At 38.4% G+C, this 15,167-nt stretch overlaps 1 protein-coding gene across 2 annotated transcripts in view; it reads right to left on the bottom strand.

The window, feature by feature from the left end:
* SPOCK3 (SPARC (osteonectin), cwcv and kazal like domains proteoglycan 3) overlaps nucleotides 1-14,807 on the bottom strand; it is a 190,791-nt gene extending 175,984 nt beyond the window's left edge. For both annotated transcript variants that reach the window (XM_068681178.1, XM_068681177.1), the window contains exons 1-2: nucleotides 14,680-14,807; nucleotides 14,318-14,503 (exon numbers count right to left, since the gene is read on the bottom strand). In XM_068681178.1, the coding sequence (XP_068537279.1) occupies nucleotides 14,318-14,503 (186 nt within the window). In that variant the 5' untranslated portion in view covers nucleotides 14,680-14,807. The remainder of the gene's footprint in view (nucleotides 1-14,317; nucleotides 14,504-14,679) is intronic.
* Nucleotides 14,808-15,167: the final 360 nt, after the last annotated feature.

Raw genomic sequence — 15,167 nt, forward strand, 5'->3', positions numbered from 1 at the left:
AAGGAAAAAAAAAAGAAAAAAAAAAAAGAGCAAACTGAATATGTACATCAAACTAGGAGAGAAACAGTAAATCAAAGGACAATTACTTCATATTTATATTATCTATTTTTAACTTTAAAGCCAAGGTTATTGGGGTGGTTATTAACTTATTATTATACTATTCTATATCCAACAAATAAAACATTTACTTTGTTGATCCATAAGACTCCGTGTATTTGCTCCTAATTTTCTTGGAAAACTAAAACAGAGTTTGCAGATTATCTCAGGATTCTCCTTGGCCCTAGAAATCTATTGGCAGCAGAGCTACCAGCCAGTCATTAAAACTATTCCTAACAGCCCAAGCCAAAATTACTCAGAGCAACACTACACACCTAAATCAAACTATCTGGTCCTAAACTAATTTTATGCCACTGGAGTGAAGCCCTTAACCTCCCCTTAATCACATATAACTGAAACATTTCTTAAACCCTTTTTCCAGTGATCAACCTACAGTGTCTTCAGGATGCCTTCTCTGTCATATTGTGACGGCTTGTAAAAGAAACACCAGAACTCCTAAACATAAAATAAAAAATAAAAAATAAAAAATAAAAAATAAAGGAACTGAAACTATATTTTGAAAAGCAGTAAGTGTGAAATTTTCTGTTAAAGTCATAAATTCTACAAAAAACATACATACAAAAAGAACAATTTTCTATTACAGACATTTCACTTAAACAAGCTCAACATTTCAACATTCATTCAAATCCTTATTTAAGATTAAACTTAAATTTGCAGAAGGCAAGGAAAAAGTCCTCTGGATTTATACTTTCTACTGTCAAAAAGGACAAAATATTCCAGTTCTGAACTCCAGTTCCAATGAAGTTAAATCTTGAACAGAATGATAGAAAACTCTTCCAAACTCATGGTATAAGATCCGCAATTCTGGTTTGAATTGATGCAATTTTGTCACGCTAGATACATGTTCTACTTCTGATGATGTAACTACACTGAGCAGCTTTCTACTAGTGTATGTTTACAGAGGAAAAGAAGTTACATGTTTAGTAACTCTGTCATAATTTTTTATATGGTTGGTGCTGCTGACCTTCAACTGCAAAGTTTATAGTCTCATGCATTTCTATTGTAACTCTTAACACTTAAGAGATCCTGAACATCTAGATCCAGGGTGAAAGAGAAACGAGTTACTTCTTCACCCATGTTTTTTCAATTCCTTTATACCACATAAAAATAATTTCAAATGGTTTAAAGCAGCACTAACATTCATTGGCCATTGCCTGGAGCCTCTGAGCAAAAATACTGTCACTGAAATTAATAAAACAATTTCAGATTTAACTTCATGAAAAAACATCACCTCACCTGTGCTTTTCTAGTCAGGAAAATATCTATGTATCTTAACAGAGTCCCCTCAGGGCTGAACTGAGCTATTTCTGACTGCTGCACACCCCATTAGATGAAGAGAATACTGGGCTCTGATCATAGACCAAAGAACAAAGACCAAATGGTTACCAGAACTCTGAGCTGTAAAACCTCACGTGCCTTTTTGGGCTTGTAATGTTTGAAGAAGATCATAAGAAACAAACTATATTAATAAAAAGTTTATGAAAATGATCAGGGACATGAACCTGGTATAAAAGGACATCTATGAGAGTAACCTGTTTCAAAGACGCTTCTATATGAAGAACCTACATACTGTAAATCCCTATAATTAACAAAATGGCAATACAATTTTGATTTTAATTTTATTTTATCCCCATTTCTCATTTTCTGATGAATCTCATAAAAGGAAAGTAGTATAAAATGTTCTGGCTTTAGAGGAAATATTTAAAGATAAACAACATTCTCTCTGTGTTTGTTTGCCTACGTAGAGGAGGTTTGCGGGGACTTAGAAAGCGTAATAGCTTTCTGAGTAAAGATGAGGAAAAATACAAACACTGGAAACATCTGGTGACACAGCTACCTTGTAAGAAAATAAAGCTGAGACAGGTGTAACAAAGTTTCAGAACTCATAACACTAGTAAGTACTATGCACCATAATACTGATTTCCAAAAAATTAATTTCTTGAATTATAGTGTGGTATTTCATACTTAATTCAGGTTCCATTTTTACTCTAGATCACTGACTTCTCTGTACTTTCCAGTTTGCTCAAGAAAGATTTCTGACGCAAAAAGAAACACCATATGTTTGTCAAAACAAGTTAAAGCACTGGTTTGTACCATACTTCTGACATCTAAGAATTACTACTTTAAATAATCAATCTAGTCCATCATCAGATCTCAAAAAAATAAACAAAAAATCCAGTTTCAGATAAAAGAAACAAATAGTAAATCCATCCCACTGCTTAGCTTTACCATAAACTCTAATCACTTCCCAGAGAATTAAGCTGTGTAGCAGATGCTTTAATACCTCTCACAAATAGGTTATTCAGCTTTAGTTTTAATAATATTATCTATATAAATGGCCTTTCTAATACAGCCTGAAAATCTAGCCTCAGTAATTTTATCTTGCTATGCATTCCAGAGCTTTTTTATGCTTGTCTGATTTTCTTTTTTCTACTTAATAATTGCCACCCTCCCATTTAATTGAATCTCTGCACTGTTTTGCACACTGCAACATGGGATTCATCTGGAAGGGAAAGCAGAGGGCATCACACAGTATGTAATTCACCGTAGAAGCCCAGCATGTAGGGCAGCACAGAGGTGCCTACCTAGAACTCCAAGAAGCAATGCAGCAAACGAAACAGACAGAGGCTATAAATACACATGCAGAGATAATCTCAGATGAATTAGCCAAAACAAAGTATTTTGATTCAGGTCAGTGAAAGTGAAAGATTGTTTTTTACCCTTCCCTCAGAAATGGAGGGAGAAGAATAAAAACCAAGTGAACTTACTCAAGAAAACAATTTGTTTAAAAACAGAACTAAAATCCCAATCAAACCCATTGGCTTAAGAAAATAATGGCACTGTTTTCACTGTGCTCCAAGACACAGCAACAAATTAAGAATTCCCTTATACACAATAAAGCAAAAAATTGATTTTTTTTTTTTAATCCCATTGATATGTATTCTAATTTAGACCACCAGGTAGGATTTCTTAATGAAATGGATGACTTAGTTTGTTCTCTAGCTCATGTTCATCTTCCATTTTTCCAAGCTGCAAAATACATTCCAAAGTCTATTTTTATAGACTTATTTAAAATCATTATTTGAACAGTAAGTAAACAGGCATAATTAAAGATAGAGACCACCTCTCACAAACATCAGTGAACATGTTCTCATTGACCTCAATTGAACAACAGGACTCCACACAAACTGTAGTCCAGTTTAACAGGACATTATCCTTTTAAAATCCTAGTAAAATGAAGGCTCAAAAAAAGTTGGGAAAAATTATTTCATTCACTTTCTGCAAAAGTCCTTAAAAATACACTGTTTGTAAGAATTTATACAACAATTCAGGAAGTATAGGGTTAGCTGCCTGCACATCAGTGAGGTTTTCAAATTTTATGATAGTAATTACTTCAGCATTATGAAGATTTTTTTTTCCATTTTTCCTTTTTTCTTCCCTTCAATCAAGCACTTCTCTTGATAAATGCCAAGCATAAAACAGTAAATCACAATGTCTTTTGTTTCATCCCTATGCTTGATTACTCTTGGCAGGTTTTTTGGTCTAATGAGCAAGCTGTTTGGATAAAGCTACCTAAGTAAAAGCAACTGAAAAATTCAGTTGTCCAAACTGAAAATAACTAAGCTTGAAAATCAAGTAGATGTATGTTTTGAAACCAGTACAAGTAAAAGCTGAACACTGATACATTTTAAACCTGTTGTATAAACAATGTGCATAATTTTACAACTACAGGAATTTTAGCTGCCACTAGTATATTTATTTAGTGAAATGTTCTTTCAGATAATCAACAGTAGGATCTGTAAATGTATACAAATTACTATCCTTCATCTGCATTAAACTAGAATTTTAAAAGCAGAAATATCTATGAAGAGAAACTTTATTATTGCTTAAGAGTAACTTGCAATGTGTTAAAATAAAAGTTTCCTAACATTCATGCTGTCAAATAGTCCAGCTACACCCGAACCAGGCTCTAATGTCACAGTCCAACTCTTTCTAACTCTAAAGATTCACTCACTTTCAAACTAAAATCTGTTTGACAAGCAAGATTGTTTTAAAACATCAACTATGGAAAATACTATCACATTTTAAGAAGAGATAAGCACTGCTAAAATCTAACTACAGTTTTGCTTCACGGAATAATGAATTTAATTAAAATATTTTTGATACCTTCCACTTTTCCTGGGAAAAAATGGAATTTGACACAACCATTTTCTTGCAAATCTCTAGATATCTGTAGTCATACTTATCACATTCTGATGTGATACATAATGGCACGTAACAAAAATTGGTACCTCTTCCAGCCAGTTAACTGAAACTACTGTAGACAACTGCCTCACATAGCTGAAATATGAATTCATAGTTATAATTTTATTCTGCACTCCACAAACATAGTTAAATCCATGTCACTCTCAGTATATACCAAAAAAATGCTCTACAGAGGACGGGACATCAAAATCTGAAAGTGAGACAGGATCAGCAGACATGATGAAGTTGGACCTATGAAATACTTAGAACGTTCTGAGTCCTTTACTCCCCAACAGGAAACTGAATAAAACTCCTTTCAGTTGTTACCAATCTGTTGGTAACCAGTTCCGTATGCCTACGTGGAATACATGTGCACACACACATGCACATAGCATGTATTCATATTTATTCTAAAAAACAGAAGAGCTGAACTATTCAATGTGCTGTATTTCAGATATTCCATAACATTAGTATTTTCAAGTCTCCTGGGGAAAAACATTACTCATGTCTTAAAGTTCAAGAAGCTATACTGCAATCCACATCTAGAAAACTTGGAGGAAAAGAAGCAAGAGTTACACTAATAAACTATCATCTTTACATAGGAACAGAAAGAATAGGAACTGTAAACATTTAGTGTATGAGAAAAAGGAAGGAAAGAAAGATATAGTAGCTTTTGACTAAATGCAAGATGGAGGTCCCTGAAGACCAGCTACCTAATTCTTACTACGTTTACATACTTACACTCTGGATTAAGACAACAAATACAATCTGATTTTTATACCACAATGAATATCTGAATGGAAATTCGGAAGCCGTTTCTCCATCTTTCTTAGGATTTAAATTGGCTTCTATTCCAACACTGTTATTTTTTCGTTAAAGTAATGGGCCACAATTACTGGCAATATACACAAGACAACGCCTTGAAAATGGTAGAAGAGATTTCTTTTTAAAAATTAAGTGTAAGAAAGATTGATCAAGTCCTACTCATTGTCATACTGGGGCCAAAGAAGTATTTACCTCCAAATCATGTTCACATGAGCTTAAACATCATTCTTCCTTGTTATGCTGCAAAACAGCATAGATTTGCTGCCTACATCATCTGGGAATATTGCAGATAATTACTTTCCTGACACCAAAGGCCTTAGAAATCAAGTCTTTCTTGATCTATGCTACTGTCACACAGCACAACCTCCTGAAGCCTGCAGTGCTTTTGCCCAACTAGAATTTTCCGGTTTAAAACAACCTGTATCAGGCAAGCATACCATCAAATCCAATGGTCTCTTTGGGCCGTAAACAAAGAGTTCCTTGAGTTTCACATGGGCTTCCTAAATCTGACCAAACTGGTTAATGTATTCGTCTGCTTAAGGCTGGAAGGGCCTTATACAATGGATTACTGGCTTTGATGCTCTGCATACCAACAGATTGATTCTGCTTACAAGAATCATTGTTTAGGTTTTCTGCAAGAGTGATCACTTAGTCATGAACACAACCACCAAATCCTTACAGATACATGCATCAATAAATATATCTCCCATGTTCTTCACACTAATAACTTCCCCAGTTTTACTAAATAGCTGTTAAAACACAGAGCATTGTCCGTTCTCGGAAGCATACACTGAGGAGTAAGCTCTGCTATTATCACTGCTAGACAGATCTAGCGATAGAATGAACTTCATCATTAATGCAAACTCAACAAATGTCAAAGGAGTGTATTTTCAGTTGGAGGCAGGCCCGATTACAAATGCAATACATAAAGTTACTTAATAACTTGCAGACTTTTTTAGAGAGATGCTGAACAAGCTGAGAACTGACAGTCTACTTTGACCCAATGATTGCACATCACATGAGAAAATAAAAAACTACTTCATGAGGATTTTCTGCAGAAAAACAGCAAGCACTGGATAACCTCTAGTAGCAACATATTAAGATAATAGCTTCCATAAAAGAAAAGGCAAATCATCCAAACTCTTTGGTATCTCTTTAACGTATTATCTTACCTTGCGAAGATATCAACAGAGTAATGAAAATATCCTCACTGAAATGTGAAAACTTTGTCCTGGGTTAGAATTTCATGCCAGCCCTCCTTGTGTCCTATCCAAGACTCCTACCTCACCCTGCACAACCTTAGATAAATCAGTAATTCAACTGATAATTTTTGCTACTGTAATGTATCAGTGTGAAATGGGGTGAATTGGGAAAGCAAGAGTGAAAAATCATCAGAAGAAATATCTATCAAGTAACTAAAGATCATTCACGTTAAGTAAGGAGGATGCCCAATGGAGCTTTGAACACTATTACTAACCACAAGACTCTTTTAGAAATTTAAGACATATGAAAATAACATTTAATACCATATAGTATGTTAGCATTTACCATTGTTGCCTTCATATTTGTGTCTACAGCAAACAAGGCAGATTTTAGCATTAAGCATAGTCAAAGTGAGACTGTTAAGTACACATTCAGAAAAAAGAAGCTGTTCATCTGTGGTTACTAATGCATTCAGATATCAGAGAATCCCAGAATGGCTGAGGCTGGCAGGGACCTCTGGGTCCATCTGGTCCAACACCTGCTCAAGCAGGGCCACCCAGAGCAGGCTGCCCAGGACCATGTCCAGGTGGCTTCTGAAGATCTCCAAGGGGGGTGATTATGTGAGATTAAAACATATATACAATAGTAAAAACATGACTGTACACATTTTTTAAAAGGTCTACATTAGAAAGATACCCATAAAGAGAAATTGAAGCTATATTACTAAAAAGTATCTTTCATGTACTGTTAGGAAAGAGAAAGAAACACATTGGTTAGAACAACCTTCCTTATACTTGAAAATATAGGAGTTGCTCTAAAGCTATGTATGAAAATAAATAAATAAATAAATAAATAAATAACTGTTCGTAGAAGGGGATTTCCTTCCTTATTTCCTGAATGGAACTGTAGGCACCCAGCACCTCTTGGTGGGCATTAGTGGGAGGGAAACTATTTAAACCTAAGCGCCTATTTAAAGGAAAGAGTTAAGCCTGACAACTGGCCAAGAACTACAAAGAAATTAAACCAACCTATTACTTCTTCTTTCCATAGCTAGTCATTACAAATGCTTCAAAGATTATCAAGTAACAGAGATGGAAGACATGAGGGGGGAAAAAGAACTGATGTTGTCTAAAAATAACCTATTCTAATTGCACTCGTATTCTGCTTTTTTCTACATTCAACTTCTCCTGATAATACACCTCTTGCTCCAGACATCTTTCCATTCTGATTATAAATCCAAGACAGACCATGCAGTTTCTGTTACTGTTACCACCTATTAGTGTATTACAAATCTATTTATACTACACTATAATAAGCACAGATGTCTAGAGTCAATCCCAATAAGATTTAATGGTAAGACAAGAGAATACTGGGTATCCATATCCGCTAAACAACCCACAGCAAATAAAATAAAGATTATTCTTCACAGAAAGGAGATAAAGATAAGATGAAGCGATGTTATCAGCTTTCCTTTAGATTATGAGGCCAATCTAAGGGAAAGCACATTACCGTTTACTTAACTCCTCAGTGTTAGCTATATAAAGAGCTTCCAAGCTAATGCCTTCCAAGAGACAGTTAAGAGTTCAGTATTAACAATTGTTTGAGGTTAGCAGACCATCTCTGCAGACAAAAAAAAAGTATTTGTTACAAGAAACATCAAGCAAAAACAGACTGGAGGAAAACTAACCAGGTGAAAGAAAAAGGAATCCATATTTGAGAAGAAATTAGAAGTATATATACAAATCAGAAGCCTTTACCCAAAATGCAAGAGGAATGAAAAGTTAAGATTTCCAATACAATTTACCAGGTTCAGTTAAAAAGTGATGGACAACTAAACAGGTTTTTTAATTTCCTTAATTTTAATACAAATTCCCAATATTTTCCTATATTGCAAGGTTTAAAACACAGTGGTCAAGTCTTAATGTACTTATTATAACTAAGTATAAAATACTCCTTCTTGTCTGATATTCTGGGTTGCAAAGTTTTTCCTCCTTTACTATATTAACAAAACTAAGATGATACAAAGTAAAAGTCACAATGGAAAAAAAAAAAAAAAGAGAGAGAAACAATGACAACACTTCAGAATAGCTGATAACCAGTTGTCAAATAACCAGCTGGCATGTGTAAAACTGAGATTCAGTGCCCCTATTCAGAAAGAAACTTGAGGTTTTTTCTTGCTCATCCTTTTCTTCTTGCTCTAACTTAAGCCTAGGACAACTTAACAAAGAATTTTATCATTCCTCTTCTGCAATTCCATTTTTTCCATAATTATAATTTTCTATCATGTATGTAGTAGAAGAGCTGCCCCACCCACTAATAGGGAAAGAAGTATATTTATTTACCCCGAATGGTAAGAAGTACGAGACAAATAAGCCTAATGAACGAATTTTGACAGCTAATGACTTAACCTCATCAATGAAAGACTGATGAGTGCTGTGCTTTCCAATCCTAAAGACTTCAGAGAAAGTATTTTCATGATCCTTTTTTCATTCCCTTTCTTTCTATCATGTGCATATTAGTGACCTACTTACTATATACAATCCTTTTCTTTTTAAGCAAAAGCTCACTTCAAGATCACAACTGGCTGCTGGCTGTGTTTTAGTACAAGATGATTTTGAAGCAGCAAAACTACTTTTCAAGATCTACAATAAATTGAAAAAGAAAAAAAGCCTACATCCTAGTCTGTCATTAAACAGACTGCAGAGCAGCTAGTTTCACAACAAAGTTCAGCAGTATGTACCTTTAAAGAAACTACATTTTTTGTATAATGACATAACCACATTTTACATTAATTGTATACGGACATTATGAAAAGAGAATGATCTGTCAGTTCAGAGACAGATTGGAAAATATCAAGAAAACAAGTAAAGAAAAGAAAGAAAAACAGACCTGGACCAAAGAACAAGCCACAAAAAAGCCTACACTCACAAGTAATATATACATAGCCACTAAGTAATATATAAATAACATTAATCCACAGTGAAAGAAAAGTGAGCGCCTGCATTCAGCCAAACTGTAGTCTTTTGGACCACATGGGAGGAAAACATTTTACTATTGCCACAGGATTCCAGTAAAAGTTTCTTAGGAAGTTTTTTACTATTATTATTAATAGAAAAGAAACTTCTTTAGGGGGTAAACCTAAGTCAACTTTCGGTTTTCACTGGTCAACTAAATAGCACAGCATGTACCAGTCACCCTGTGTAACAGCATTTATTTAGAATCATGGAATATCCTGAGTTGGAAAGGAGCCACATGGATCATTGAGTCCAACTCCTGGCTCCACACTGGACCACCCAAAAATCAGACCATATGTCTGAGAAGTGAAAATATTTAAGTCGTATTGTAACAATATTTAAGTGATATTGTAATAGCAATATAAAGTTTTGATCCACGTAGTCTAAAGTAAATACTATACTGCTATAACTAGAATGAAGACTCTCCAGATGATTATCACTTCACAGTTTTAAATCGGGCATTTGATGCCAATCCCATTATCGCGAATTCAACAAAAATGTAACTACAAAAACATAACTGCTCTTCTGAATTTAGACTGTCAACCTTCTTAGCCTTAAAACAAAAAAAATTCATTCATTTAGACTAAACATAGCTATCTGCAAAATCCTGTTAAAAAAAAAAAATCTAAGAAATATATAAAATAAGAGGGATTCAAGACAAACTAAAAAAAAAAAACTTGTTTAGCAGAAGCCCTTCTTCTCATTAAATCAGGTTATCAGAACTCCACTCCAGAAACATGAAAACCTTCCAAATACTTGCACAGTGATCACACAGCAAAGTGAAAAAAAAACTTGTGATTAATCCTTTTTAAAACAGCCCTCAGCCTTTTTAGTTGCAGAGAAGTGCAGTCACACGGCCGAATAGTCATGAAGAGATGTTCTGCTCACAACACTAAAGAAACATCAGGTGTAGAGGTGGTGAGGCGCTTTGGTTGGGTGGGGGGGGGGAATGGAAGAGAGGGGGCATTTGTTTTTAAGAAGCCTTAAGCCTAAAAACAGACAAAAGAGTAATGAACACAAACAATTACACAATCTGTATTGAGATTTAGTATTTGTTTCACTTGTTTTCCAAACACCGAGGCTTAGATTTCACCAAGGAGGAAAAACATTCTTCCACTTATCTCCAAAGGATGTATCTGGGAAGCCAACATGAGTTGCCCAAACTTGCCAAGTGTTTTTACATTTGGAGGTGAAGGCACAATGAAGTGGAATAATAGCTAGCATTAGCAGTGCAAACTTCCCGTTCGTATCCGATAGAAGGTTTTAAGGTCTGTTACTTGAATTTTGTCCTACATTTTTTACCTTTGATAATTGTATCAATGCAGCAGGATCACAGTAACACTGTAGGATGATGCAATTGATCATATTGATCAACAGATCACACCATTTCAAAACAATGCTATGCCATAGTTGAGTTGATTGGAGTTCATTTATATACAACAAGCATGTTTCCTTACAAAGTTCCTAACACATCTTAGATTTACAAGTACAAGAATTGTTTAAATTATCACCTTGTTGAAATGAAAAAGTAAAAATCACTAATAAGCAAACCAGATCATCAGTAATGCTCTACTTAAGCACCAAATCAAATTTAGCACGTAAAACATTTAATATATGACCTTTTTAAATAACACACACGGACATGTTGCAAATACCAGTACTTAAAATCAGGTATGATAAAGAATGCTGTTTCATGGAATTTTGAAAAAAAAAAAAAAAAGTTTCTGAAAGGCTTTCAGATAGCAATATAAAAGACAGTTGTGTGAAATTTTGTCAGACTGGTTGTAAAGATCACAAAAAAAAACAACAACAAAGTGATTATAAATGACAAAGACACTACATTTGGTTTTAACATTAAAATTAATATCATTATTTGGAATCGCATCATAGAGAAAATAAACTCTTCCTATATTTTGTTTTCCTCCACAGATTCATAGCATTATAGGTAGTGAATGTTTAATGTGTAAGATTTAGGATGTTAAAAGTTAATAAGTTTAAGTGTAATGCCATTATTCAATTACATTTTTAAAAAGGAATAATCTTCATTCTAGACAAAGCACAGAACTCTATAAATATAGCAAAATATGAAATAAAAAGATGCCTCCAACTTAGTGCCTACTAAAGAACCTCAGTTCCCAGCCATGAGATAAACAAGGGATATGAACGCCTGTGCTAGGACACCCCAGCATCATGGCTGCTGAAGCAGCCTAACCAGGCAGCTTGTAGAAATGTAAGAAACACATCAACTCCAAGACTTACTTAGTGACAAAAGATCTGCTGCTACTCAGCAACTGGACCACAGGAGGAAGCAGAGTGAGTTAAAATCTCTTCCTCTCCAGCAAACAAACAGAGCCTTGTACATAATCACACGTATAAGGTGGGGGAGCTGATCTCTGCCATATGAAGAATACGTTTCCCCTATCCCCATCCCACCGAGTCTCACCTCTCAATTCTCAATTTTTGCACAAGAAAAGATGTGAAGAGAGCATCTGATGTGCACTCAGCTTCCCACTGTTCCACATTTAAGCAAAGTAAAGCAAAGTTCTTTCCCAGATTTGTTTCATCATTTTTGACAGATTTGTTGGGATGGTCAAGATCGTTCAGAACTGAAGAGTCATTACAGTACTGAAACGATGTCAGCTAATATTAGTATCATGTTAACAACAAACTTTACTGACAAGCCTGACATTTTAGAGGTTGGTAAGATTGTGTTTTTTTTTATTATTATTTTATTTAAAACAGAACAAAATCTCAAAGTTATATTCTGGCTTAGTCATTGAGGAAGGGAACACTTACAAAGCTTATATTCTTTCGCACTGTGACCTAAAACTCTTAAGAAACTGAGTCAATGACCAGAGTCAGGGTCATTATCTTCCACATTAATCAGTCTTGTCAGTTAAGTCTAAAGTTAAGCCTTTAAATACTTCTTTTCACACCAGAATTCAATCTCACCCATATATCTGTAGGGTATTTAAAGCCTACAACAAATGTGTTGCTTTGTTCAGAAAACACAGAATTAAATTACAGATGTATACAAGGCAAGGCCCATGTTTATTTTAACTCTGCAAGACAGTTACCCCTCCATATTTTTAAGGTGCATTCGCACCATTCTGTAACGGGGGAATCATTTGAATCACTGATCAAATTGCTTATCACAAATTCAAGACCCACAAATTCATTCACGTAAATTTGCTAATCATATAAAACTGGAGGATGTTAATAAAACTTCTCCACCATGTTATATTTAAGGATGATAATTGATCAGCTGATCAGTGCATTTTACAAGATATTTTTCTGTAACTCATGATTGTTCAGGTAGATTAACTCATAATTTATTTTTTTCCAGCTATGAATTACTGAAAGCCATCCACATTTTAAAGGGAGAGCCTTGTGAAGTATGAGGCTCATCCATAAACATTCCAGATCCAGATCAAGTAACAATCAATAGGATATAAGCATTCTGCACAAGAAGTAAAAGCAGACTCCTCTCTGAAGAGCCAGTCTTATAAAACTTAAACAGCGTAAAAATAAATAAGCCAGCGTATTTGTAAGCTGCTTCAGGTGAATCAGTATGCAGTACTTTCTCAGAGCAGTCACTTCTAAAACCCTTGGGGACATCTACTTGTCACAGAATAAATTATCTGGCTAATATCCAATATTACAGTATATGTCAGTGGGCACCCAGGAGACAGGCATTAGGCAGCACTTAGCTTCTTCAGCCTCGCAGGGTAGTCCTTACATAGATGACTTTGCCCCATTATAGAACATAACTGATGTACTTATTTTGGTGCTTTCCAGCAGCAGCCTTTCATCCTAAAACATTTATATGGCACTGCACATTTTTTTCTAAAAACGCAAGTCCCAAGGTACAGCACACTGAACATTTTTCATGTGACTATTACATTTTAAGCTGTTCCAAGTAAACAAAAATGTCTGAACACTAACGTGAGTGTTGTCACACGCTAAATTAATTCTGTTTAATAGAAGCTATTGTGGAATTAAGTTCTCCCACAACTCTAACAGTAATTCTTCCTCCCTAGTTACTTAACATAAATAGCCAAGTTCGCATCCCACATGCGGCATATATATAAAGCCGAAAACCACATACATGGCAAGTACGCTATAGCTCTCATAAAAATACGAGACTCCTTATAAATATACGAGACTTCTTATAAAAATAAGAGACTTTTTGGAACCCTCGACCTCAGCTTGCGATGGCAAACCAGTCACCGGCAAGCTGCAGCACGAGGAACCTGTTGACACCGAAGTTGCGAACCAAAGCAAAGAAACCCAGCAAGCAATCCAGAGAGACTAAGGAGAGATTGATTTTGTCCGCGTGGAATTGAGGTTATTAGAAGCGACATCAAAGAGCGCAGGACGGCCTCGTGAAGATGCGCTGGGCTTTGCCAAACTTACAACAAACTCCTCGGGAACACGAGGCGCTCCCACGGGGGGAACAGCCACCGGCGGGTTTCGTAACGGGAGGGTTTAGGGCCGGGGCGGCTCGGGGGCTCAGGCACTGCCTGCCGGACGCTCCAAGCCCCGCCGAGGTGATGGCGACAAGGTGAGGAGCCTCCCTGCCCGGCCCTGCCCTGCCCGCCGCCATCCCACAGCGGAGCGCCCCCTCCGCAGCCCGCCCCGCCGCTGCCGCCACCGCTGCCGCAGGGCCCCCGAGGTGCGAGCAGGGCGCGGGGCGCACCGCGGGGCACAGCGGGCCCGGGCTGGCCGCTCAGCGGCGGCATCGCGCCGGGAACTGCCCGGCGACACCTCCCTCCTCCTCCTCCTCCTCCTCCTCCTCCTCTCGCAGCGCCCGGGCACCGCCGGGGATTTAACGAAGCGGAATGCAATCGGGGGCGAAAATAAAGTTGCGGTTGCCCCCGTGAGGGGCGCTCCCGGGGAAGGGCTGAACTTACGTCTCGGAATTTGTTCCACTGCCCGACCTCCTTGTCGTACTGGGAGATGGTGGTGAGCCATTGCTTATCGTCCAGAAAATTGCCGCTGTCCGGTCTGCCCCCGGCCGCCGCCGCCGCCGCCGCCAGCGCCGGGCTGCACCAGGCTGCCGCGCACACGCACACCAAGGCTGCTGCTGCCTTCAGCATCTGGGCGAGAGGAGACACGGCAGGGTGGGGAGGGCGGGTTACCCACGCCGCGCCCGCCCGCGACGGGCAGGGGTGCGGAAGGGGCAGGGGGAAAGGGAGCCCGGCGCGCCGCATTGAGGGGGAAGGGAGGCGAGGCGAGAGGAAGGAGAGGAAGAGGAGGCTGCCCAGCCCGTCACCTTGCCGCGAGCCCCGCAACCGCGCTCCTCGCCGCGGCCGGAAAGGCTGCCCGCTGCCCGCTGCCTGCCCGCTGCCTGCTGCCCGCTGCCCGCCCGCGCCGCCGCCCGCAGCCCCCCGCCCCGCTCCCCGCCCGCCCGCCCCCCGGCCCCGCCCCGCCCCGCCCCGCGCCGGGGCTAACGGCCTGAGGTGGGGGGGGGGTGGGATGGCTGCCGGCCCTGAGGGGCCCGAGCCCGGCGCTCGTCACCCCGGTGGTCGGGCTGGGAGCCGCGGCGGCCGTGCGGCAGCACAGCCCTGGGTGGCAGCCGCCCTCCTTCCTGCGCCGGTTAAATGTGATTTGGAAACGGGCGAGGTGCGGAGCTGGTTCGGTTTCCTCCCTGGTGGTGCGGCTTGCTCCATATTTGATTTGGAGCTCCGTCAGCCAGCCTGCTGACCCAGTTCACCGAGCGCTGCGATGCGCGCCTCATTCCCCAGACTCGCCCTGCTCACC

This window comes from Anas acuta, chromosome 4 (genome assembly GCF_963932015.1).
Source record: "Anas acuta chromosome 4, bAnaAcu1.1, whole genome shotgun sequence".
Classification (NCBI taxonomy): domain Eukaryota; kingdom Metazoa; phylum Chordata; class Aves; order Anseriformes; family Anatidae; genus Anas; species Anas acuta.